The sequence below is a fragment of the Panulirus ornatus genome, chromosome 38, assembly GCF_036320965.1.
Source record: "Panulirus ornatus isolate Po-2019 chromosome 38, ASM3632096v1, whole genome shotgun sequence".
NCBI classification, from domain to species: Eukaryota; Metazoa; Arthropoda; class Malacostraca; order Decapoda; family Palinuridae; genus Panulirus; species Panulirus ornatus.
In genome coordinates, this window is record NC_092261.1 from 806,431 (window position 1) to 834,180 (window position 27,750).

A 27,750-nucleotide genomic window follows, 5' to 3' on the forward strand; every position below is an offset into this window, starting at 1 on the left:
CTCTTTTTATTTCCACACATCTCTCTTACCCTTACGTTACTTACTCGATCAAACCACCTCACACCACACATTGTCCTCAAACATCTCATTTCCAGCACATCCATCCTCCTGCGCACAACTCTATCCATAGCCCACGCCTCGCAACCATACAACATTGTCGGAACCACTATTCCTTCATTCATACCCATTTTTGCTTTCCGAGATAATGTTCTCGACTTCCACACATTCTTCAAGGCTCCCAGAATTTTCGCCCCCTCCCCCACCCTATGATCCACTTCCGCTTCCATGGTTCCATCCGCTGCCAGATCCACTCCCAGATATCTAAAACACTTTACTTCCTCCAGTTTTTCTCCATTCAAACTCACCTCCCAATTGACTTGACCCTCAACCCTACTGTACCTAATAACCTTACTCTTATTCACATTTACTCTTAACTTTCTTCTTTCACACACTTTACCAAACTCAGTCACCAGCTTCTGCAGTTTATCACATGAATCAGCCATCAGTGCTGTATCATCAGCGAACAACAACTGACTCACTTCCCAAGCTCTCTCATCCACAACAGACTTCATACTTGCCCCTCTTTCCAAAACTCTTGCATTCACCTCCCTAACAACCCCATCCATAAACAAATTAAACAACCATGGAGACATCACACACCCCTGCCGCAAACCTACATTCACTGAGAACCAATCACTTTCCTCTCTTCCTACACGTACACATGCCTTACATCCTCTATAAAAACTTTTCACTGCTTCTAACAACTTGCCTCCCACACCATATATTCTTAATACCTTCCACAGAGCATCTCTATCAACTCTATCATATGCCTTCTCCAGATCCATAAATGCTACATACAAATCCATTTGCTTTTCTAAGTATTTCTCAAATACATTCTTCAAAGCAAACACCTGATCCACACATCCTCTACCACTTCTGAAACCACACTGCTCTTCCCCAATCTGATGCTCTGTACATGCCTTCACCCTCTCAATCAATACCCTCCCATATAATTTACCAGGAATACTCAACAAACTTATACCTCTGTAATTTGAGCACTCACTCTTATCCCCTTTGCCTTTGTACAATGGCACTATGCACGCATTCTGCCAATCCTCAGGCACCTCACCATGAGTCATTTCTTTCTTTTCTTTTAAACTATTCGCCATTTCCCGCGTTAGCGAGGTAGCGCTAAGAACAGAGGACTGGGCCTTTTTTGGAATATCCTCAACTGGCCCCCTCTGTTCCTTCTTTTGGAAAATTTAAAAAAAAAAACGAGAGGGGAGGATTTCCAGCCCCCCGCTCCCTCCCCTTTTAGTCGCCTTCTACGACACGCAGGGAATACGTGGGAAGTATTCTTAATCCCCTATCCCCAGGGATAACCATGAGTCATACATACATTAAATAACCTTACCAACCAGTCAACAATACAGTCACCCCCTTTTTTAATAAATTCCACTGCAATACCATCCAAACCTGCTGCCTTGCCGGCTTTCATCTTCCACAAAGCTTTTACTACCTCTTCTCTGTTTACCAAATCATTTTCCCTAACCCTCTCACTTTGCACACCACCTCGACCAAAACACCCTATATCTGCCACTCTATCATCAAACACATTCAACAAACCTTCAAAATACTCACTCCATCTCCTTCTCACATCACTACTACTTGTTATCACCTCCCCATTTGCGCCCTTCACTGAAGTTCCCATTTGCTCCCTTGTCTTACGCACTTTATTTACCTCCTTCCAGAACATCTTTTTATTCTCCCTAAAATTTAATGATACTCTCTCACCACAACTCTCATTTGCCCTTTTTTCCACCTCTTGCACCTTTCTCTTGACCTCCTGTCTCTTTCTTTTATACATCTCCCACTCAATTGCATTTTTTCCCTGCAAAAATCGTCCAAATGCCTCTCTCTTCTCTTTCACTAATACTCTTACTTCTTCATCCCACCACTCACTACCCTTTCTAATCAACCCATCTCCCACTCTTCTCATGCCACAAGCATCTTTTGCGCAATCCATCACTGATTCCCTAAATACATCCCATTCCTCCCCCACTCCCCTTACTTCCATTGTTCTCACCTTTTTCCATTCTGTACTCAGTCTCTCCTGGTACTTCCTCACACAAGTCTCCTTCCCAAGCTCACTTACTCTCACCACCCTCTTCACCCCAACATTCACTCTTCTTTTCTGAAAACCCGTACAAATCTTCACCTTAGCCTCCACAAGATAATGATCAGACATCCCTCCAGTTGCACCTCTCAGCACATTAACATCCAAAAGTCTCTCTTTCGTGCGCCTGTCAATTAACACGTAATCCAATAACGCTCTCTGGCCATCTCTCCTACTTACATAAGTATACTTATGTATATCTCGCTTTTTAAACCAGGTATTCCCAATCATCAGTCCTTTTTTCAGCACATAAATCTACAAGCTCTTCACCATTTCCATTTACAACACTGAACACCCCATGTATACCAATTATTCCCTCAACTGCCACATTACTCACCTTTGCATTCAAATCACCCATCACTATAACCCGGTCTCGTGCATCAAAACCACTAACACACTCATTCAGCTGCTCCCAAAACACTTGCCTCTCATGATCTTTCTTCTCATGCCCAGGTGCATATGCACCAATAATCACCCATCTCTCTCCATCAACTTTCAGTTTTACCCATATCAATCGAGAATTTACTTTCTTACATTCTATCACATACTCCCACAACTCCTGTTTCAGGAGTACTGCTACTCCTTCCCTTGCTCTTGTCCTCTCACTAACCCCTGACTTTACTCCCAAGACATCCCAAACCACTCTTCCCCTTTACCCTTGAGCTTCGTTTCACTCAGAGCCAAAACATCCAGGTTCCTTTCCTCAAACATACTACCTATCTCTCCTTTCTTCACATCTTGGTTACATCCACACACATTTAGGCACCCCAATCTGAGCCTTCGAGGAGGATGAGCACTCACCGCGTGACTCCTTCTTCTGTTTCCCATTTTAGAAAGTTAAAAAAGTACAAGGTGGGGAGGATTTCTGGCCCCCCGCTCCCGTCCCCTCTAGTCGCTTTCTACGACACGCGAGGAATGAGTGGGAAGTATTCTTTCACCCCTATCCCCAGGGATAATATATATATATATATATATATATATATATATATATATATATATATATATATATATATATATATATATATATATACATATATATATATATATATATATATATATATATGTGTCGGAGGTGGAGGGAACGAGGAGAAGAGGGAGACCAAATTGGAGGTGGAAAGATGGAGTGAAAAAGATTTTGTGTGATCAGGGCCTGAACATGCAGGAGGGTGAAAGGAGGGCAAAGAATAGAGTGAATTGGAGCGATGTGGTATACCGGGGTTGACGTGCTGTCAGTGGATTGAATCAAGGCATGTGTATGGGGGTGGGTTGGGCCATTTCTTTTGTCTGTTTCCTTGCGCTACCTCGCAAACGCGGGAGACAGCGACAAAGCAAAAAAAAAAAAAAAAAATATATATACACACACACACACACACACATACGCACATATACACACACACACATACATATATATACATATGAAAAATATACATAAGATATACATAAGTATACTTATGTAAGTAGGAGAGATGGCCAGAGAGCGTTATTGGATTACGTGTTAATTGACAGGCGCGCGAAAGAGAGACTTTTGGATGTTAATGTGCTAAGAGGTGCAACTGGAGGGATGTCTGGTCATTATCTTGTGGAGGCTAAGGTGAAGATTTGTATGGGTTTTCAGAAAAGAAGAGTGAATGTTGGGGTGAAGAGGGTGGTGAGAGTAAGTGAGCTTGGGAAGGAGACTTGTGTGAGGAAGTACCACGAGAGACTGAGTACAGAATGGAAAAAGGTGAGAACAATGGAAGTAAGGAGAGTGGGGGAGGAATGGGATGTATTTAGGGAATCAGTGATGGATTGCGCAAAAGATGCTTGTGGCATGAGAAGAGTGGGAGGTGGGTTGATTAGAAAGGGTAGTGAGTGGTGGGATGAAGAAGTAAGAGTATTAGTGAAAGAGAAGAGAGAGGCATTTGGACGATTTTTGCAGGGAAAAAATGCAATTGAGTGGGAGATGTATAAAAGAAAGAGACAGGAGGTCAAGAGAAAGGTGCAAGAGGTGAAAAAAAGGGCAAATGAGAGTTGGGGTGAGAGAGTATCATTAAATTTTAGGGAGAATAAAAAGATGTTCTGGAGGGAGGTAAATAAAGTGCGTAAGACAAGGGAGCAAATGGGAACTTCAGTGATGGGCGCAAATGGGGAGGTGATAACAAGTAGTGGTGATGTGAGAAGGAGATGGAGTGAGTATTTTGAAGGTTTGTTGAATGTGTTTGTTGATAGAGTGGCAGACATAGGGTGTTTTGGTCGAGGTGGTGTGCAAAGTGAGAGGGTTAGGGAAAATGATTTGGTAAACAGAGAAGAGGTAGTAAAAGCTTTGCGGAAGATGAAAGCCGGCAAGGCAGCAGGTTTGGATGGTATTGCAGTGGAATTTATTAAAAAAGGGGGTGACTGTATTGTTGACTGGTTGGTAAGGTTATTTAATGTATGTATGACTCATGGTGAGGTGCCTGAGGATTGGCAGAATGCGTGCATAGTGCCATTGTACAAAGGCAAAGGGGATAAGAGTGAGTGCTCAAATTACAGAGGTATAAGTTTGTTGAGTATTCCTGGTAAATTATATGGGAGGGTATTGATTGAGAGGGTGAAGGCATGTACAGAGCATCAGATTGGGGAAGAGCAGTGTGGTTTCAGAAGTGGTAGAGGATGGGTGGATCAGGTGTTTGCTTTGAAGAATGTATGTGAGAAATACTTAGAAAAGCAAATGGATTTGTATGTAGCATTTATGGATCTGGAGAAGGCATATGATAGAGTTGATAGAGATGCTCTGTGGAAGGTATTAAGAATATATGGTGTGGGAGGCAAGTTGTTAGAAGCAGTGAAAAGTTTTTATAGAGGATGTAAGGCATGTGTATGTGTAGGAAGAGAGGAAAGTGATTGGTTCTCAGTGAATGTAGGTTTGCGGCAGGGGTGTGTGATGTCTCCATGGTTGTTTAATTTGTTTATGGATGGGGTTGTTAGGGAGGTGAATGCAAGAGTTTTGGAAAGAGGGGCAAGTATGAAGTCTCTTGGGGATGAGAGAGCTTGGGAAGTGAGTCAGTTGTTGTTCGCTGATGATACAGCGCTGGTGGCTGATTCATGTGAGAACCTGCAGAAGCTGGTGACTGAGTTTGGTAAAGTGTGTGAAAGAAGAAAGTTAAGAGTAAATGTGAATAAGAGCAAGGTTATTAGGTACAGTAGGGTTGAGGGTCAAGTCAATTGGGAGGTGAGTTTGAATGGAGAAAAACTGGAGGAAGTGAAGTGTTTTAGATATCTGGGAGTGGATCTGGCAGCAGATGGAACCATGGAAGCGGAAGTGGATCATAGGGTGGGGGAGGGGGCGAAAATTCTGGGAGCCTTGAAGAATGTGTGGAAGTCGAGAACATTATCTCGGAAAGCAAAAATGGGTATGTTTGAAGGAATAGTGGTTCCAACAATGTTGTATGGTTGTGAGGCGTGGGCTATGGATAGAGTGGTGTGCAGGAGGATGGATGTGCTGGAAATGAGATGTTTGAGGACAATGTGTGATGTGAGGTGGTTTGATCGAGTAAGTAACGTAAGGGTAAGAGAGATATGTGGAAATAAAAAGAGTGTGGTTGAGAGAGCAGAAGAGGGTGTTTTGAAATGGTTTGGGCACATGGAGAGAATGAGTGAGGAAAGATTGACCAAGAGGATATATGTGTCGGAGGTGGAGGGAATGAGGAGAAGAGGGAGACCAAATTGGAGGTGGAAAGATGGAGTGAAAAAGATTTTGTGTGATCGGGGCCTGAACATGCAGGAGGGTGAAAGGAGGGCAAGGAATAGAGTGAATTGGAGCGATGTGGTATACCGGGGTTGACGTGCTGTCAGTAGATTGAATCAAGGCATGTGAAGCGTCTGGGGTAAACAATGGAAAGCTGTGCAGGTATGTATATTTGCGTGTGTGGACGTATGTATATACATGTGTATGGGGGTAGGTTGGGCCATTTCTTTCGTCTGTTTCCTTGCGCTACCTCGCAAACGCGGGAGACAGCGACAAAAAAAAAAAAAAAAAAAAAAAAAAAAGGTAGTATATTTGAGGAAAGGATCTTGGATGTTTTGGCTCAGAGTGAAACGAAGCTCAAGAGTAAAGGTGAAGAGTGGTTTGGGAATGTCCTGTGAGTAAAGTCAGGGGTTGGTGAGAGGACAAGAGCAAAGGAAGGAGTAGCACTAATTCTGAGGCAGAAGTTGTGGAGTATGTGATAAAGTGTAAGAAAGTAAACTCAAGATTGATATGGGTAAAACTGAAAGTGGATGGAGAGAGATGGGTGATTATTGGTCCCTATGCACCTGGTCATGAGAGGAAAGATCATGAGAGGCAAGTATTTTGGGAGCAGATGAGTGAGTGTGTTAGTAGAGTGTAGGATGGAAGAAAGGTGAGAGGAAAAGACATAAGGGGAGTGGGAGAGGAATGGGATGTATTTAGGGAAGCAGCGATGGCTTGCACAAAAGATGCTTGTGGTATGAAAAAGGTGGGAGGTGGGCAGATTAGAAAGGGTAGTGAGTGGTGGGATGAAGTAAAACTGTTAGTGAAAGAGAAGAGGTGTTTGGATGATTTTTGCAGGGAAGTAGTGTGAATGACTGGGAGATGAATAAAAGAAAGAGGTAGGAGGTCAAGAGAAAGGTGAGGTAGGAGTGGTGTTCTATCATGGACGTAAGGCATGAGTAAGAGTAGGAAGGAAAAAAGTGATTGGTTCTCAGTGAACGTCAGTTTGCGGTGGGGGTGCGTGATGTCTTCATGGCTGTTTAATTTGTTTATGGATGGGGTTGTTAGGGAGGTGAAAAAGAGGGCAAATGAGAGTTGGGGTGAGAGAGTATCATTAAATTTTAAGGAGAATAAAAAGATGTTTTGGAAGGAGGTAAAGTACGTAAGACATGAGAACAAATGGGAATATCAGTGAAGGGGGCTAATGGGGAGGTAATAACAAGTAGTGGTGAAGGGAGGAGATGGAGTGAGTATTTTGAAGGTTTGCTGAATGTGTTTGATGACAGAGTGGCAGATATAAGGTGTTTTGGGCGAGGTGGTGTGTGAAGTGAGAGGGTCAGGGAGACTGGTTTGGTAAACAGAGACGAGGTAGTGAAAGCTTTGCAGAAGATGAAAACCAGCAAGGTGGTGGGTTTGGATGGAATTGCAGTGGAATTTATTAAAAAAAGGGTTGACTGTGTTGTTGACTGGTTGGTAAGGATATTCAATGTATGTATGGTTCACGGTGAAGTGCCTGAGGATTGGTGGAATGCATGCATATTGCCACTGTACAAAGGGAAAGGGGATAAAGGTGAGTGTTCAAATTACAGAGGCATGACTTTGTTGAGTATTCCTGGGAAATTATATGGGAGGGTATTGATTGAGAGGGTCAAGGTATGTACAGAGCATCAGATTGGGGGAGAGCAGTGTGGTTTCAGAGGTGGTCCAGTATGTGTGGATCAGGTGTTTGCTATGAAGAATGTATGTGAGAAATACTGAGAAAAACAGGTGGATTTGCATGTAGCATTTATGGATCTGGAGAAGGCATCTTATAGAGTGGATAGAGATGCTTTGTGGTAGGTATTAAGTGTATATGGTGTGAAAGCTAAGTTGCTGGAAGCAGTAAAAAGTTTCTATCATGGACGTAAGGCATGAGTAAGAGTAGGAAGGAAAAAAGTGATTGGTTCTCAGTGAACGTCAGTTTGCGGTGGGGGTGCGTGATGTCTTCATGGCTGTTTAATTTGTTTATGGATGGGGTTGTTAGGGAGGTGAATGCACGAGTTTTGGAGAGAGGGGCAAGTATGCAGTCTGTTCTGAATGAGAGGGCTTGGGAAGTGAGTCAGTTGTTGTTTTCTGATGATACAGCACTGGTGGCTGATTTGTGTGAGAAACTGCAGAAGTTGGTGACTGAGTTTGGTAAAGTGTCTGAAAGAAGAAAGTTGAGATTAAATGTGAATAAAAGCAAGGTTATTAGGTTCAGTAGGGTTGAGGGACAAGTTAATTGAGAGGTAAGTTTGAATAGAGAAAAACTGGAGATAGTGAAGTGTTTTAGAAATCCAAAAAGGGATTTAGCAGCGGATGGAACCATGGAAGTGGAAGTGAGTCACAAGGTGGGGGAGGGGGCAAAGGTTCTGGGAGTATTGAAGAATGTGTGGAAGGTGAGAATGTTATCTCAGAGAGCAAAAATGGGTATCTTTGAAGGAATAGTGGTTCCAACAATGTTATATAGTTGTGAAGCATGGGCTATAGATAGGGTTGTGCAGAGGAGGGTGGATATGTTGGAAATGAAATGTTTAGGACAATATGTGGTGTGAGGTGGTATGATCTAGTAAGTAATGAAAGGGTAAGAGAGATGTGTAGTAATAAAAAGCATGTGGTTGAGAGAGCAGAAAAGGGTGTATTGAAATGGTTTGGTCACATGGAGAGAATGAGTGGGGGAAAGATTGACAAAGAGGATATATGTGTCAGAGATGGAGGGAACGAGAAGTGGGAGACTAAACTGGAGCTGGAAGGATGGAGTGAAAAAGATTTTGAGCGATTGGGGCCTGAACATACAGGAGGGTGAAAGGCGTGTAAAAAATAGAGTGAATTGGAACAATGTGGTATACTGGGGTTAACATGCTGTCAATGGATTGAACCAGGGTATGTGAAGCATCTGGGGTAAACCATGAAAAGTTTTGTGGGGCCTGGATGTAAAAAGGGAGCTCTGGTTTCGGTGCATTACACATGACAGCTATAGACTGAGTGTGAATGAATGTGGCCTTTGTTGTCTTTTCCTAGTGCTACCTCGTGTGTGTGTGTGTGTGTGTGTGTGTGTGTGTGTGTGTGTGTGTGTGGGGGGGGGGGGGGGGTGCCATTTCATGTGTAGCAGGGTGGTGATGGGAATGGATGAAGGTAGCAAGTATGGATATGTACATGTGTATAAATGTATATGTCTGTGTATGTAAATGTATGAATAAGTTGAAATGTATAGGTATGTATATGTGCATGTGTTGCTATTTATGTATATATATGTGTATGTGGGTGGGTTGGGCCATTTATTTCGTCTGTTTCCTTGTGCTACCTCGCTAACATGGGAAACAGTGACTAAGTATAATAAATAAGTAAATAATCATTAATTGATAGGCATGTAAAAAAGACTTTTGGATTTAAGCATGCTGAGAGGGACAGCTGGTGGGATGTCTGATCACAATCTTGTAGAGGCAAGTGTGAAGATTTCCAGAGGTTTTTGATAGAGGAAATAATGTCAAAGAGAAGAGAGTAGTGAGGGTAAGTGAGCTGGGAAAAGAGACTTATGTGAAGAAGTACCAGCAGAGACTGATTGTAGAATTGCAAAAGGTGAGACTAAATGAAGAAAAGGGAGCGGGTGAGGAATGGGAGGTATTTTGGGAAGCTGTGCTGGCATGTGCAAGAGATGCATGTGGCATGCACAAAATGTGGGAGGTAGGCATATTAGAAAGGGTAGTGAATGGGGAGATGATGAAGTAAAGTGGCTAGTGAAAGAAAATGAGAGGCTTTTTGGTGGTAATCACAAGGAAGGAGTGCACATGATTGGGGTATATACATAAGAGAATGGAGGAGGAAGTCACAAGGAAGATGCAGGCAATGAAAAAGAGGGCAAATAAAAGTTGGGCTGTGAGAGTAGCAGTAAACTTTAGGGAGAATAAGAAGAAAGTTCTGGAAAGAGGATAATAACTTGAAAACAAACAATAGAACAAATAGGAACATCAGTGGAGGGGTGAATGGGGCAAAATGGGATGTGGTAACAGGAAGTGAAGAAGTGATGAGGAGATGGAGTGAGTATTTTGAAGAACGGTTGAATGTGTTTGATGATAGAGTGGCAGATATACAGTGTTTGGGTCAGGATCGTATTTGAATTGAGAGTCATGGAGAATGGTTTGGTGAGGAGAGAAGAGGTGGTGAAAGCCTTAGATACGACGTAATGTGGCAAGACGGCTGTTGTGGATGGCACTGCAGCTGAATTCATTCAGAAAGGGGTTGACTGCATTGTTGATTAGTTGTTAAGGATTTTCTGTATATGTATGGATCATGGTGAAATGCCTGAGAATTGGTGGAATGCAAGATTAGTGTCACTGTATGAAGTTAAAGAAGATAAGGGTGAGTGTACAAACTACAGAGGTATAAGTTTGTTAAGCATACCAGGTAAGTCATGTTGGATGGTAGTGATTGAGAAGGTAAGGGCATTAACAGGGTAAGGACATTAACAGAGTATCAGATTGGAGAGGAAGAGTATGGTTTCAGAAGTAGAAGAGGATGTTTAATTCAGGTGTCTGCTTCAAAGAATATGTGTGAGAAATACTCATAGAAACAGATAGATTTGTATGTGGCATTTCTGGACCGGAGAGAGCATATGATAGGTTAATGGAGATGCCTTGTAAAAGGTCTTAAGAATATATGGTGTGGAAGGAAAGCTGCTAAAAGCAGTGAGAAGTTTTTATCATGGGTGTAAGGCATGTGTACGAGTAGAAAGAGAGGAGAGTGAAAGGTTGCAAGTGAAGGTTTATCTGTGGTAATTGTGTGTGATATCACTAGGGTTGTTTAATCTGTTTATGGATGGGGTGGTGGGGGATGTAAATGTGAGAGTCTAGGTGAGAAGGGCGAGTATGCAGGTAGTGGGGAATGAGAGGGCCCGGTAAGTGAATCAGTTGTTGTTTGCTGACAATGGTGGCAGATTCAAATGAGAAACTGCAGAAGTTGGTGACTTACTTTGGAAGAGTGTGTGAAAGGAGGAAGTTGAGAATGAGTGTGAATAAAAAAAAGTTTATTAGATTTAGCAGGGTCAAGGGACAAGTTAGATGTTGAGGGAGTCTGAATGGAGAAATACTAGAGGAAGTGAAATGTTTTAGATACCTGGGAGTGGACATTGCAGTAAATGGAACTATGGAAGTGGAAGTGTCATGGGTGTGTATGTGGGAGAGATTCCGGAAGCAATGAAGAATGTGAGGAGAGATCGCTGTCTGAGAGGTCAAAGTGGGTATGTTTGAAGGTATGGTTATCCCAACATTACAATAAGGATGAGAGGCATGGGCTATGGATAAAACTGTATGGCTCAGGGTGGGAGTACTGGAAATGAAATGTTTGAGGACAACATGTAACAAGAGGTGGTTTGATTAAGGATTGAAATGGTATGAAAGATGTGTGGTAATGAAAAGAGTTTGGTTGAGAAAGCTGAAAGGGTATGCTGAAATGGTTTGCATATATGGAGAGAATGAGTGAGGAAAGGTGGACAAAGAGAAATGTGTCAAAAGTGAAGGGAACAAGGAGAACAGGGAGACTAAATAAGAGATGGAAGGATGGGGTGAAAAAGATTCTGAGGGTGAAGGGCAAGAAAGAGATAGAGTAAACTGGAACTATGTGGTATACTGAGGTTAATAGACTGAACCAGGGAATATGAAGTGTCAAGGGTAAACCAGGGAAAGGTCTGTAGGGCTTGGGTGTGAATAGGAAGCTATGGTTTAGATACATTACACGTGACAGCTAGAGGATGGATGTGAGCAAATGTGGCCTTTCTGTGCCTATTTCTGACATAACCTCAACAACATGGGAAATGATGACCAAGTATGAAAATATCTAACAATGCCCATTACCTCCAATCCCACTCAACTACATATACTTATGTTGCCATACATACCTTTTACTAAAATGATTATGGAGATTGTGCAAGCAATACATCAGCTCATATGTCTGTTCTGCTGATATCACAGGTTCTTCACTCTTCAAGAGAGGAAAAGCATCTAAAAGCAACACTGGCCAGAAGCTGAAAACAGTGACACAATATAAAAAACCTCCAACTATAAAAAAAATCTGAACATAAACCTATCTTTCTATTTAACACAGAGAAAGAAAAGATGATAACAATGGTCGCCACTATGAACAGCATGAAAAAGTATACCTTAAACCTTTAAAACGTAACAAACCTTCCAGAAGGACTGCCTGACAGGCTGTGACAAGTCTTCTAGAAGCCAAACTTTACTTAAAATTGCATGCCTATATAGTGTGCCTGTTTATGCAATTACATATCCCCTAGGGTCCCCCTACACCACCAATACATTTCCCTTTTCACCAAGACAACCCAGTCTTACTATAATCATCATGGACACTAGATATACATACAGGGACTTATCAATCTATGAAACTGTTAAGCTCTTAAAAAAGGTCACAGAAATCAAAACTGAATAATCGAATAAAGTAAGCAACCGAGATTAGATGATTTTATTAGTAATAAGACAGTAATTACTTTACCTGTGAAAAACTACAATACGCACATACCAGGAAATACAAAAGACTATAATTTACATTCTGTACAATGAATTCTATAAATATGCACAGAAACTAATAAAACTTTAAATCTTAGTGCAGTTTTCTCTTTATGGGATGTGTACCTTCAAAAAGGCATTTTCTTCCAAAATAATCTGGTCTCATCTACATTTAAAACCTGCTTTCAAGAATAACTGGCATCCTTAATAATGGTCTTGAGGATTGCCAAAAAATTTTGACCGCAATGACATCAGCAGAAGCAGCCTGTTTTGGTAAATGTAGCGTTTCCAAAAATTCAGAAACCAACCAGGTCTGGCTGAAATGACTTCATTGCTCCTTCTGCTACCATGCCATAATGTATACTCTAAGAATTTGCTTGTATCACAAGCAAAATGTTGGGAACATTTTCATGAGTTTGGTCTTTGATCCATGTGCTCAACACTTGTTCCATTCTCTCCAGAAATGAAGTTTGGAATTAAGAGGTCTTAGATGTACTGATTAATGTTCCACTCTTGGCACTCTCTACTGTCATAAGTACTCCATAAAGTAGATCTGCATAGTCCAAGGGCACGTTTGATATCAGCTGTTATGTCATCTCTCTCATAACATTTGAGCACATCCATCTTAATCCTATTAGTGACAGCATTACACTTCATAGCACCATGGGTATCGGGAGAATGTAAAAGGAGCTTTGGTGGCATGATGCAAGTGTAAAATATGTGCAATATACAGTATACTGCAGCACAAGATACTATAGCACTCTGCAACTATAGACTGTCCATGCCATGCATACATGGGATTCTCGCATGGAGCTGGCAATGCCACACCACTGCACTGCCAAATCAATGATGATCGCATTATTCCAAACTTAAACTCATGCAAATCAGAAAAAGAAATGGACCATGAGTGTTACTCTAAAAATGGTGTAAAATACACATACACATAAAGTGAGAAGATAGTGACTCAGAGCCATCAACTTCATGGAGTATCATAAGAAATTGCAGTGGAGGAGATAACACAGAGGAAAGTGAAAAGTTTCAGTGTGAGGTACAAATTAGAAAAACATAATAGCAGTGAGGAGGAAACAGATGAGCCAGATGAGCCAAGTTACATGCATGATACAACTTTTAGTAGGCCAAATGGTAAGAAAGGAGAGGGTAAGCTTCTCCCCTCACCCACACAACTCTTCTACAACCAACTAAAGTTGGAAAACCAATATAAATAAACTATACATTTTATTTCTATTAGTCCACATGCATATCTTTATTCTTTTGTATATATTGCCTAATAAATATTTGGGGACCATTATTCTTTTTGGCAAAAACTGTCCACACAGGGGCAGCTAAATTTTCTGTAAACTACAATTATGGTTAAATAACAGACTAGTCATTCTTAATCAAACGAACTCTTAGATTGTTTTGGAATGGAATTGAATATACCATATATCCATTTCTTAAATAAAACTTGCAACTTCTGTTTCATCTTTTAGGCAACAAGGAGAAGCAGGAGACGAAACTGCAGGTGCAAGGATGCAGTGAAAAAGACTCTAAGTGATTGGGGCCTGAACTTACAGAAGGGCAAAAAACGTGCACAGAATAGAGTGAATTGGAACGATGTGGTATACTGGGATTGATGTGCTGTCAATGGACTGAATCAGGTCATGTGAAATGTCTGGGGGTAAACCATGGAAAGGTCTGTGGGGCCTGGATGTGGATAAGGAGCTCTGGTTTTGGTGCATTACACATGACAGCTAGAAAATGAAGGTGAGTGGATGTGGAATTTTTTCGTCTTTCTTGGCACTACCTCACTGACACAGGATGGTGATGCTGTTTCCTGTGGGGTGTGGTGGCACTAGGAATGGGTGAAGGCAAGCAAGTACAAATATGTACATGTTCCTATCATTATAGGGTTGATAGAGATGCTTTGTGGAAAGTTTTGAGACTATATGGTGTTGGAAGTAAGTTGCTAGCAGCAGTGAAAAGTTTTTACCCAGGATGTAAGGCATGTGTATGAATAGGAAGAGAGGAAAGTGATTGGTTCTCAGTGAATGTCGTTTTGCGGCAGGGGTGTGTGATGTCTCCATGATTGTTTAATTTGTTTATGGATGGGGTGGTTAGAGAGAAGAATGCAAGAGCTTAGGAGAGAGGGGGTAAGTATGCAGTCTGTTCTGGATGAGAAGCCTTGGGAAGTGAATCAGTTTCTGTTTGTTGATGATACATCGCTGGTGGCTGATTAAGGTGAGAAACTGCAGAAGCTGGTGACTGAGTTTGGTAAAGTGTGTGAAAGAAGAAATCTGAGAGTAAATATGAATAAGAGCAAGGTTATTAGGTTCAATAGGGTTGAGGGACAAGTTATTTGGGAGGTAAGTTTGAATTGAGAAAACTGGAGGAAGTGAAGTGTTTTAGAATCTGGGAGTGGATTTAGCAGTGGATGGAACCATGGAAGCGGAAGTGAGTCACAGAGTGGGGAAGGGGATAAGGTTCTTGGAGTGTTGAGGAATGTGTGGAAGGCGAGAACATTACCTCAGAGAGCAATAACAGGTATGTTTAAAGGAATTGTGGTTCCAACAATGTTATATGGTTGCGAGGCATGGGCTATAGAAAGGGTTGTGTGGAGGAGGGTGGATGTGTTGGAAATGAAATGTTTGAGGACAATATGTGCTTTGAGGTGATACGAGCGAGTAAGTAATGAAAGGGTACGAGAGATGTGTGGTAATATAAAGAGTGTGGTTGAGAGAGCAGAAGAGGGTGCGTTGAAATGGTTTGGACACATGGAGAGGATGAGTGAGGAAAGATTGACAAATAGGATATATGTGTCAGAGGTGGAGGGAAGAAGGAGAAGTGAGACCAAATTGGAGGTGGAGGGATGAAGTGAAAAGATTTTGAGCGATCGGGACCTGAACATACAGGAGGGTGAAAAGCGTGCAAGGAATAATGTGAATTAAAACATTGTGGTATATCGAGGTCGATGTGCTGTCAATGGATTGAACCAGGGCATGTGAAGCGTCTGGGGTAAACCATGGAAAGGTCTGTGGGGCCTGGATGTGGGAAGAGAGCTGTGGTTTCGGTGCATTACACATGACAGCTAGAGACTGAGTGTGAATGAATGTGGCCTTTTTTGTCTTTTCCTGGCACTACTTCACTAGGGGGCAGGATGCTCTTTCATGTGTGGCAGGGTGGCAACAGAAATGGATGAAGGCAGCAAGTATGAATATGTACATGTATGTATATATGTACATGTCTGTGTATGTACATATATGTATGTATATGTTGAAATGTATTTATCTATCTATTATTTATTTTATTTTGCTTTGTTGCTGTCTCCCGCGTTAGCGAGGTAGCGCAAGGAAACAGACAAAAGAATGGCCCACCCCACCCACATACACATGTATATACGTACACATCCACACACGCAAATATACATACCTATACATCTCAACGCATACATATATATACACACAAAGACAAATACATATATACACATGTACATAATTCATACTGTCTGCCTTTATTCATTCCCAGCGCCACCTCACCACACATGAAATAACACATGAAATAACATATATGTATGCATATACCCGTGTGTGGGCGTTTATGCATAGACAAGTGTATGTGGGTGGGTTAGGCCATTCCTTGCCTGTTTCCTTGCGCTACCTCGCACATGTGGGAAACAGCAATTAAGTATAATAAATGAATGAAAATAAAATAAAATAAAAAGAAGAAAGTTAAGAGTAAATATGAATAAGAGCAAGGTTATTAGGTACAGTAGGGTTGAGGGTCAAGTCAATTGGGAGGTAAGTTTGAATGGAGAAAAACTGGAGGAAGTAAAGTGTTTTAGATATCTGGGAGTGGATCTGGGGATCTGGCAGTGGATGGAACCATGGAAGCGGAAGTGAATCATAGGGTGGGGGAGGGGGCGAAAATCCTGGGAGCCTTGAAGAATGTGTGGAAGTCGAGAACATTATCTCGGAAAGCAAAAATGGGTATGTTTGAAGGAATAGTGGTTCCAACAATGTTGTATGGTTGCAAGGCATGTGCTATGGATAGAGTTGTGCGCAGGAGGGTGGATGTGCTGGAAATGAGATGTTTGAGGACAATGTGTGGTGTGAGGTGGTTTGATCGAGTAAGTAATGTAAGGGTAAGAGAGATGTGTGGAAATAAAAAGAGCATGGTTGAGAAAGCAAAAGAGGGTGTTTTGAAATGGTCTGGGCACATGGAGAGAATGAGTGAGGAAAGATTGACCAAGAGGATATATGTGTCGGAGGTGGAGGGAACGAGAAGTGGGAGACCAAACTGGAGGTGGAAAGATGGAGTGAAAAAGATTTTGTGTGATCGGGGCCTGAACATGCAGGAGGGTGAAAGGAGGGCAAGGAATAGAGTGAATCGGATTGATGTGGTATACCGGGGTTGACGTGCTGTCAGTGGATTGAATCAGGGCATGTGAAGCGTCTGGGGTAAACCATGGAAAGTTGTGTGGGGCCTGGATGTGGAAAGGGAGCTGTGGTTTCAGGCATTATTGCATGACAGCTAGAGACTGAGTGTGAACAAATGGGGCCTTTGTTGTCTTTTCCTAGTGCTACCTCGCACACATGAGGGGGGAGGGGGATGGTATTCCATGTGTGGCGAGGTGGCGATGGGAATGAATAAAGGCAGACAGTGTGAATTGTGTGCATGGGTATATATGTATGTGTCTGTGTGTGTATATATATATATGTGTACATTGAGATGTATAGGTATGTATATTTGCGTGTGTGGACATGTATGTATATACATTGTGTATGGGGGTGGGTTGGGCCATTTCTTTCGTCTGTTTCCTTGCACTACCTCGCAAACGCGGGAGACAGCGACAAAGCAAAATAATAATAAAAATAAAAAAATAAAATGTATTATTCATTTAGGAAAAGACAAAAAAAGGCCACATTCATTCACACTCAGTCTCTAGCTGTCATGTGTAATACACCGAAACCTGAGCTCCCTTTCCACATCCAGGCCACACACAAAACTTTTCCATGGTTTACCTCAGACGCTTCACATGCCCTGGTTCAATCCATTTACAGCACATTAACCCCAGTATACCACATCAATCCTGTATGTATTATGCATATGTTGATATGAAGGCTGATAGGCTAGACCTATGTTGATATGTACAGTATATGTATGTGTATGTGCATATATGTATATATGTGTGTATATGAGTGGATGGGTCTTTCTTCCTCTGTTTCATTATCTTGCTAACGCAATACTATAATGTGTTGATGCTTTGCTGGTATCTATTGCCACTAATATTGCTCAGGAGGGCTATGGTTGGATGATTCCATCTAGGATAAGCTATTTGAGGTCAGTATGTTGCATGGTGGTACTATGTATGCATAGTACGAGCTAAGAGATGGCACATGTGTTCACGTAACAGATAAACAAAAACTAGAATAATAGTATGAGTAATGGCATCCCAAACTTGCTGGCTCCTCCTGGCACTTGTACTGGGAACTAAAATTAACAATCTCTGTATTCCGAAAACGGGTTTTTTCCCCACGTTGTAATGATCTTGATAAAGCCTCAACAGCAATGGGGAAGCATAGACAATTCTCCAGTAGCCAGAGTTCAGTGATTAAGGCTTTGCTACAAATTCCTGCCAAGTTTAACCTGATCATGTACTTAAATCTTGGAGAGGTCTAAAAACTATTAAGTAAATTGGTTTGATTTACAGAACTGTAGAGTGCTTTGCATCCATACAACATTAATGAGACTAATGTACCTTCAAACATATCCATTTTCACCTTGCCAAGTAATCACTTCTCTTTCTACACAAAATGTTCACCCCCTTAACCAACCCTATGGCTCATCCCCACTTGAATGGTTCCAATTAATGCTATATGCACTCCTAAGTATCTAAAACACACCACTTCCAAATTTTCTCTGTTCAAACGATGCAGTTGGGATAAGGATTGAAGTAATAAAGCCTGAAAATATGAGGATATGTGGTGTGAAGAAACCAAAAGTAAGGTATATGGATGGAAGTCTTTTAGTTTTAGGATAGTAAAGCCATGTCGATTGTATGACAGATGAAAGGCTGGTAAAGAGCAAACGCATTTATAAAAGCAGAGAATTTAAAAAAAGAGATAAACAATGGTAGAGATGAACAGATGCAGAGTGAACTAACTTGGACTTAGAGGATGTTAAAAGTGATGACTGGGGACCGGATGCAACACATACCTTTTCTGCATAGATGTTATGTGAAAGGAAATGCAAGTCTCTTCATAAATCAACATGGAGTGCAAAGTGAAATGATAAAAGTCCTTATATAAGAATGGAAGGTCATGATTCAAGCTAACAATATGCATGGGTTGCAGATATGTATGAAAGATATCAGTGGCTTTATGCACCTAATCCACCATATAAAATTGGGGAACAAAGTTAATCTAGATATATATAGAACACTTCTATGAAATAACAAGAAAAGTCTACACAAGGGAATAACAAGAAACTATGCAAGAAACACATCAGAAAAGGTGAACATTACTTTTATTGTGACAGGGTACTGGATGACTGGAATAAACTGTGATATGGACAAATATGCAGAAAATATAAATATACAGATATGATGGAAGTTATATAATACAGGCACACCACCGATTTTCCAGCATCTGGTGGTTCGGCAATTCCTTTAGTCCAAACAAAATTAGATGAGGGAACTTGAAATTACCGTGGCCACCAGACTAGTTTACTGGGCGGCCACAGATGGCGTTATGTTTAGGGTGCGCTTATTTACATTCTTTACACTGCACTTGTTGGTGGTGATATCGCAATTCTGTGAGGTCCTTAGCTTATTTTGCTTAAATTCAACCCTAGCTATGGCTTCTCAGACATATGAGAGCATCAGTCGTGGTGTCAAACATAAACACCAGTCCATATCGATCCAAGATAAAGCAGAACTGTTGAAAAAATGGACTGTGGTGTTTCAGTGTGTAAGCTGTGTGACATCTTCAGTATTGGGTCATCAACTGTTTATGACAGAAAGAAGCAAAGGGAGAAAATACTGAAATTCTATGCACACAGCAACTCCAAGAAGCAAATGATGATTAGAAGATCTATGAAAGATGGTAAGAGTACTGAGCACAATTGAGTGATGATGGAATGGTTTTGACAGCGTCGGAGTGATGGAGAGGACTTGTCAGATAGCATGATAATGGAACAGGCATGTTTGTTCCATAAAGAACTTAAATTACAAGAAGAGCATGACTATAGTAAAGGATGGCTTCAAAGATTCAAGAAGCATCATGGAATTTCCATGAATAAAGTGTGCAGAGAAAAGTAGTTTGCAAACCACGAAGGAGCTGCCAAGTATGTGGACGAATTTGCAAAACTCACAGCTGACAAGCACCTCAGTCCTGAGTAGGTGTATAATGCAGACGAAACTGCATTATTCGGGCAATGCACACCTAGGAAAACACTAACAACAAAAGATGAAGAAGACTCCACAGGATTCAAACAATCTAAGGACAAACTTACCATCTTAGGGTGCTCAAACATTTAATATTTGTTTAAATTTCTAGCAGTCCATGGTATATTTCAGACACATGGGAGATGCATAATTAGTGGGTTAGAGGTGTGTTGATGAATTATTATCATGTGACCATGGTTGGTCCGGCAAAATGGTTAATCTGGTAAGGTGTTGGAACCAAGAGTGTCGGAAATTCGTTGGTGTACCTGTAGTAAAAAACAAGTTTAAGGCATAAAGACCTATAAGTGCAGAATTCCCTCTCCATACTCTTAACAGTTAATAATATATATACACACACATAATATATATTGAAAAACAACAACTCACTATTCAGGTGCCAGCTTGGAAGAGATGAGTGATACCAGAAGTGTTGCTGCTTCTTGGAAGTTACCATCTTGATAGAGCATATGGAACTCTCTGTATTTACCTGTTGCACATACAAGATGAATGATAATCAATTATGTGAATGTAATTTACATTTGACATTGATAAAATAAACTTTGGCCTTTCGTGTCCATCTGCAATGCAGGTATGGCATTTAGAATCCACATACTTTAGGAATTAGTATATGTACAAAGTTATGTAAATGGATGTGTGAGAGGACAGGGTAGAGGAGGGAGTAAACGATAGGTATGGGGGTTCAAAGTGTACAAAACAGTGGCAAAAGAATATGTAAATCGTGCATCAGCAGGTACACATATTGCAAATAATGTACATATCTTAAACATAAAGATCTTCATAGTGATAGATCTGAGTAAAAATGCATGGTTACATAGTGAACTATTTAAAAGCAATGTGGCTTTAGAAGCATTGCAACAAAATGTTTTTCTGAAGGAAATAAGAGTTGCATCAAATGAAATTAAAGAACATAATGATAATATACAAATACATATGGTTACATTGTAAAGAGTATAAGAGAAGCTGTAGAAACACTGCAAGCAAGATATATCTCAAGACAAGGTAACAGAAAATCTGTTGTTCGCTCTGAAGGCACTAGAATATGCATCAAATGAAATAAAATGTAAAATGTACAAAAGCATATGGTACATAGTGAACTGTATGAAAGCAAGATATATATATATTATTATATATTTTTTTTCTTTTTTTTTTTTGCTTTGTCGCTGTCTCCCGCGTTTGCGAGGTAGCGCAAGGAAACAGACGAAAGAAATGGCCCAACCCACCCCCATACATATGTATATACATACGTCCACACACGCAAATATACATACCTACACAGCTTTCCATGGTTTACCCCAGACGCTTCACATGCCCTGATTCAATCCACTGACAGCACGTCAACCCCGGTATACCACATCGATCCAATTCACTCTATTTCTTGCCCTCCTTTCACCCTCCTGCATGTTCAGGCCCCGATCACACAAAATCTTTTTCACTCCATCTTTCCACCTCCAATTTGGTCTCCCACTTCTCCTCGTTCCCTCCACCTCCGACACATATATCCTCTTGGTCAATCTTTCCTCACTCATTCTCTCCATGTGCCCAAACCATTTCAAAACACCCTTTTCTGCTCTCTCAACCACGCTCTTTTTATTTCCACACATCTCTCTTACCCTTACGTTACTTACTCGGTCAAACCACCTCACATCACACATTGTCCTTAAACATCTCATTTCCAGCACATCCATCCTCCTGCGCACAACTCTATCCATACCCACGACTCGCAACCATACAACATTGTTGGAACCACTATTCCTTCAAACATACCCATTTTTGCTTTCCGAGATAACGTTCTCGACTTCCACACATTCTTCAAGGCTCCCAGGATTTTTGCCCCCTCCCCCACCCTATGATCCACTTCCACTTCCATGGTTCCATCCGCTGCCAGATCCACTCCCAGATATCTAAAACACTTTACTTCCTCCAGTTTTTCTCCATTCAATCTTACCTCCCAGTTGACTTGACCCTCAACCCTACTGTACCTAATTACCTTGCTCTTATTCACATTTACTCTTAACTTTCTTCTTTCACACACTTTACCAAACTCAGTCACCAGCTTCTGCAGTTTCTCACATGAATCAGCCACCAGTGCTGTATCATCAGCGAACAACAACTGACTCACTTCCCAAGCTCTCTCATCCCAACAGACTTCATACTTGCCCCTCTTTCCAAAACTCTTGCATTCACCTCCCTAACAACCCCATCCATAAACAAATTAAACAACCATGGAGACATCACACACCCCTGCCGCAAACCTACATTCACTGAGAACCAATCACTTTCCTCTCTTCCTACACGTACACATGCCTTACATCCTCGATAAAAACTTTTCACTGCTTCTAACAACTTGCCTCCCACACCATATATTCTTAATACCTTCCACAGAGCATCTTTATCAACTCTATCATATGCCTTCTCCAGATCCATAAATGCTACAAGCAAATCCATTTGCTTTTCTAAGTATTTCTCACATACATTCTTCAAAGCAAACACCTGATCCACACATCCTCTACCACTTCTGAAACCATACTGCTCTTCCCCAATCTGATGCTCTGTACATGCCTTCACCCTCTCAATCAATACCCTCCCATATAATTTACCAGGAATACTCAACAAACTTATACCTCTGTAATTTGAGCACTCACTCTTATCCCCTTTGCCTTTGTACAATGGCACTATGCACGCATTCCGCCAATCCTCAGGCACCTCACCATGAGTCATACATATATTAAATAACCTTACCAACCAGTCAATAATACAGTCACCCCCTTTTTTAATAAATTCCACTGCAATACCATCCAAACCTGCTGCCTTGCCGGCTTTCATCTTCCACAAAGCTTTTACTACCTCTTCTCTGTTTACCAAATCATTTTCCCTAACCCTCTCACTTTGCACACCACCTCGACCAAAACACCCTATATCTGCCACTCTATCATCAAACACATTCAACAAACCTTCAAAATACTCACTCCATCTTCTCACATCACCACTACTTGTTATCACCTCCCCATTTGCGCCCAACCCATCCCCATAACATGTATATACATACACGTCCAAACACGCAAACATACACACCCACACATCCCAACTTACACACATATATACATACACAGACACACACATATACGCACATGCACACAATTCACACTGTCTGCCCCTACTCACCCCCATCGCCACCCCGCCACACACGGAATAACATCCCCCTTCCTCCTCATGTGCGCGAGGCAGCGCCAGGAAAAGACAACAAAGGCCCCATTCGCTCACACTCAGTCTCCAGCTGTCATGCAATAATGCCCGAAACCACAGCTCCCTTTCCACAATCAGGCCCCACAGAACTTTCCATGGTTTACCCCACATGCTTCACATGCCCTGATTCAATCCATTGACAGCACGTCGACCCTGGTATACCACATCGATCCAGTTCACTCTATTCCTTGCCCGCCTTTCACCCTCCTGCATGTTCAGGCCCCGATCACTCAAAATCTTTTTCACTCCATCTTTCCACCTCCAATTTGGTCTCCCACTTCTCCTCGTTCCCTCCACCTCCAACACATATATCCTCTTTGTCAATCTTTCCTCACTCATTCTCTCCATGTGCCCAAACCATTTCAAAACACCCTCTTCTGCTCTCTCAACCACGCTCTTTTTATTTCCACACATCTCTCTTACCCTTACATTACATGGGAGCGGAAGTAAATCATAGGGTGGGGGAGGGGGCGAAAATCCTGGGAGCCTTGAATAATGTGTGGAAGTCGAGAACATTATCTCGGAAAGCAAAAATGGGTATGTTTGAAGGAATAGTGGTTCCAACAAAGTTGTATGGTTGTGAGGCGTGGGCTATGGATAGAGTTGTGCGCAGGAGGGTGGATGTGCTGGAAATGAGATGTTTGAGGCCAATATGTGGTGTGAGGTGGTTTGATCGAGTAAGTAATGTAAGGGTATGAGAGATGTGTGGAAATAAAAAGAGTGTGGTTGAGAGAGCAGAGGAGGGTGTTTTGAAATGGTTTGGTCACATGGAGAGAATGAGTGAGGAAAGATTGTCCAAGAGGATATATGTGTCAGAGTTGGAGGGAACGAGGAGAAGTGGGAGGCCAAATTGGAGGTGGAAAGATGGAGTGAAAAAGATTTTGAGTGATCAGGGCCTGAACATGCAGGAGGGTGAAAGGCGTGCAAGGAATAGAGTTCATTGGAACGATGTGGTATACCGGGGTCGACGTGCTGTCAACGGATTGAACCAAGGCATGTGAAGCATCTGGGGTAAAACATGGAAAGTTCTGTGGGGCCTGGATGTGGAAAGGGAGCTGTGGTTTCGGTGCATTATTACATGACAGCTAGAGACTAAGTGTGAACGAACGGGGCCTTTGTTGTCTTTACCTAGCGCTACCTCGCACACATGAGGGGGGAGGGGGTTGTTATTCTATGTGTGGCGAGGTGGCGATGAGAATAAGGGCAGACAGTATGAATTATGTACATGTGTATATATGTATATGTCTGTGTGTGTATATATATGTGTACATTGAGATGTATAGGTATGTATATTTGCATGTGTGGACGTGTATGTATATACATGTGTATGTGGGTGGGTTGGGCCATTCTTTCATCTGTTTCCTTGTGATACCTTGCTAATGCGGGAGACAGCTACAAAGCTCTTCCCCTTTACCCTTGAGCTTTGTTTCACTCAGAGCCAAAACATCCAGGGTCCTTTCCTCAAACATACTACCTATCTCTCTTATTTTCTCATCTTGGTTACATCCACACACATTTAGACACCCCAATCTGAGCCTTCGAGGAGGATGAGCACTCCCCGTGTGACTCCTTCTTCTGTTTCCCCTTTTAGAAAGTTAAAATACAAGGAGGGGAGGGTTTCCCGCTCCCATCCCCTTTAGTCACCTTCTACAACATGTGAGGAATGCGTGGGAAGTATTCTTTCTCCCCTATCTGCTATCCCCAGGGCATGTGAAGTGTCTGGGGTAAACTATGGAAAGTTCTGTGGGGCCTGGATGTGGAAAGGGAGCTGTGGTTTCAGTGCATTATTACATGACAACTAGAGACTTAGTGTGAATGAATGGGGCCTTTGTTGTCTTTTCCTACCACTACATCGCACACATGAGGGGGGAGGGGGTTGTTATTTCATGTGTGGCGAGGTAGCGATAAAAAGAGTGTGGTTGAGAGAGCAGAAGAGGGTGTGTTGAAATGGTCTGGTCACATGGAGAGAATGAGTGAGGAAAGATTGACCATGAGGATATATGTCTCAGAGGTGGAGGGAACGAAAAGTGAGAGACCAAATTGGAGGTGGAAAGATGGAGTGAAAAAGATTTTGAGTGATCGGGGCCTGAACATGCAGGAGGGTGAAAGGCGTGCAAGGAATAGAGTGAATTGGAACGATGTGGTATACCGGGGTCGACATGCTGTCAGTGGATTGAACCAGGCATGTGAAGCGTCTGGGGTAAACCATGGAAAGTTCTGTGGGGCCTGGATGTGGAAAGGGAGCTGTGGTTTCGGTGCATTATTACATGACAGCTAGAGACTGAGTGTGAACGAATGTGGCCTTTGTTGTTTTTTCCTAGCACTACCTCGCGCACATGAGGGGGGAGGGGTTTGTTATTTCATGTGTGGCGGGGTGGCGATGAGAATGAATAAAGGCAAACAGTATGAATTATGTACATGTGTATATATGTCTGTGCATGTATATATATGTATATGTTTAGATGTATAGGTAAGTATATTAGAGAGAGAGAGAGAGAGAGAGAGAGAGAGAGAGAGAGAGAGAGAGAGAGAGAGAGAGAGAGAGAGAGAGAGAGAGAGAGAGAGAGAGAGAGCAAAAAAATAATAATTCCCTAATACAGAGGAGACATTATAAACATGCACAATTCGTCTTAAATTCTAAGGTTAATAACAGTAACACAAACCTAGAAAAGTGAGTGTATCAGAGAGAAGCATTGCTGGGCCTAAGTGGTCCAGCAAAGGAGATGATTCAAACTTGCCCTCAGCTACATACTTATGCAGTATCTGTAAGGTAAATACTTGACTATAATATACTTTTTTATATTTAATATAATACAGTACACTTCTCTATACTAAATATAATATAATACACTTCTCTATACTTAATATAAAGTTACTATTAATGTGATAGAATGTGCGCCTATCAAAAACACTATGATGTGGTAAAACAAACTACAGAAAACACTTCTCTACCTTTGAGTTCCTGTGAAGAGATTTTGCCAGGAGGCAGGTTATTGCATAGCATTAATCACACATCCTGAGAGTTTTTTGGCAATGTTATTTTCTGCTACCATAAAAACTAGAAAACTGTCTGTCTTGGGTCATTTGGAATAATCTTTTGCCATTTGTTCAGTCCTCCTCTTAAGGTTTCATTGATCCTCATGTATTTGAAACTGTCAACTAAAAACTGGTCTATATATCAATCTTTCTATAATCATTATTGACCCCTGACCCAAATCATCCACTATATAACTGTGCTTGTTTCATACTTGATAGCTGTACCCATGTTAGTGAGTTAGTGCCAGGAACAGACAAAGAAAGGCCACATTCGCTAACATCCATTCTCTAGCTGTCATGTGTCATGCCTCGAAGCTACAACACCAAATCCACAACCAAGCTCTACAGACCTTTCTATGATTTCACCTAGCTGCTTCTCATGCCATGGTTCTGTCCACTAAAGGCACATCAATCCCTGTCTACTCCATTGTTCCGAATCACTATCCCTTGCATGCCTTCCACTCTCATGCATGTTAGGCCTCAGTCACTCAACACCTTTTACACTTCATCCTTCCACCTCCAATTTGGTCTCCCTCTTCTCCTTGCCCCCTCCAAATCTAACATATATCCCTTTCTCAACCTCTCCTCACTCATTTTCTCCATGCATTGTTTTCAAACCAAGTAGTCCTAGTCACCCTTCCTCTTTCTGCACACAATTCAATATGCTCTACCCAGTTTTATTTACACTGGGTCTCTAATCCCCCATGACACTCTCAAGTGCCACATCACCTGCTCTTGCATCCCAATTCCTAGCACCAAGATCCAATCCCTCATATCAAATTTGCCAAAGCATTCCCTCAGTTCCTCACAAAAAGGACTCCTTTTTTCTTTCACTCCTCCAACAGCCTAGTACATAAGCACAGAGGACCTATATATAAGACAGTAGATACACCACTAGAAAACAGCATGTTACATGAAAAACATGAAATGAGTACTTAATGTAAAAATAAGGATAAGTTCCCTAAAATGATAAAACTGCACAATATGCAGAGGAATTAATAAGTGATGGTGGCAGGATAGGCACGCAATGAAAGAGTAACCTTCACCATACAGCCATTCCTCTTTCTCATGGTGGCGATACAACAACCAAATTCTTATGCAGTAAAATTATTTACATTAATATACTGTACAAATTAACATTTCATTTCTTTTTCTGCCCCAAAAAGTGCTGTTCTACTTACAGCCTGAACATCCAAGTCTCTCTTAGCAAATTTAGTATCTCTCTCTCTCTTCTCATCCTCAAAATATCTACACAAATTCTTACATCCACGCCTGAGTCTTCAAGGAAAAATTATTGTTTGGCCCCTGTTCCTGTCTTTAGATAGTGATAATAAGAGAAGGAAGAATTTCTAACTACCCATTCCCATACACCTGCCACCTCACACTGGAGAAGCATGGGATGAATACCTAAAAAAAAAAAAAGTGCAGAACCATGAATTGTGGAATTCTATGGATTTCAGAAATATGTATGTGACATTCTAATAGTATTTTTCTATCATCGACACACTTCAAAATCTACATCATGAAAAACTTTATTAGATGTAAAGTAACACATATGGACTATGACTAGCCTAGCCATAGATTTACCAAACCTGTTAAGAGGTACCCA

At 41.5% G+C, this 27,750-nt stretch overlaps 1 protein-coding gene across 3 annotated transcripts in view; it reads right to left on the minus strand.

Annotated features, from left to right (window-relative positions):
* The window catches only part of Nup75 (nuclear pore complex protein Nup75), a 95,572-nt gene that overhangs the window by 4,926 nt on the left and 62,896 nt on the right, over positions 1-27,750 (minus strand). For all 3 annotated transcript variants that reach the window (XM_071684316.1, XM_071684315.1, XM_071684317.1), the window contains exons 12-14: positions 25,769-25,868; positions 20,229-20,328; positions 11,776-11,901 (exon numbers count right to left, since the gene is read on the minus strand). In XM_071684316.1, coding sequence (XP_071540417.1) covers positions 11,776-11,901; positions 20,229-20,328; positions 25,769-25,868 — 326 coding nt within the window. The remainder of the gene's footprint in view (positions 1-11,775; positions 11,902-20,228; positions 20,329-25,768; positions 25,869-27,750) is intronic.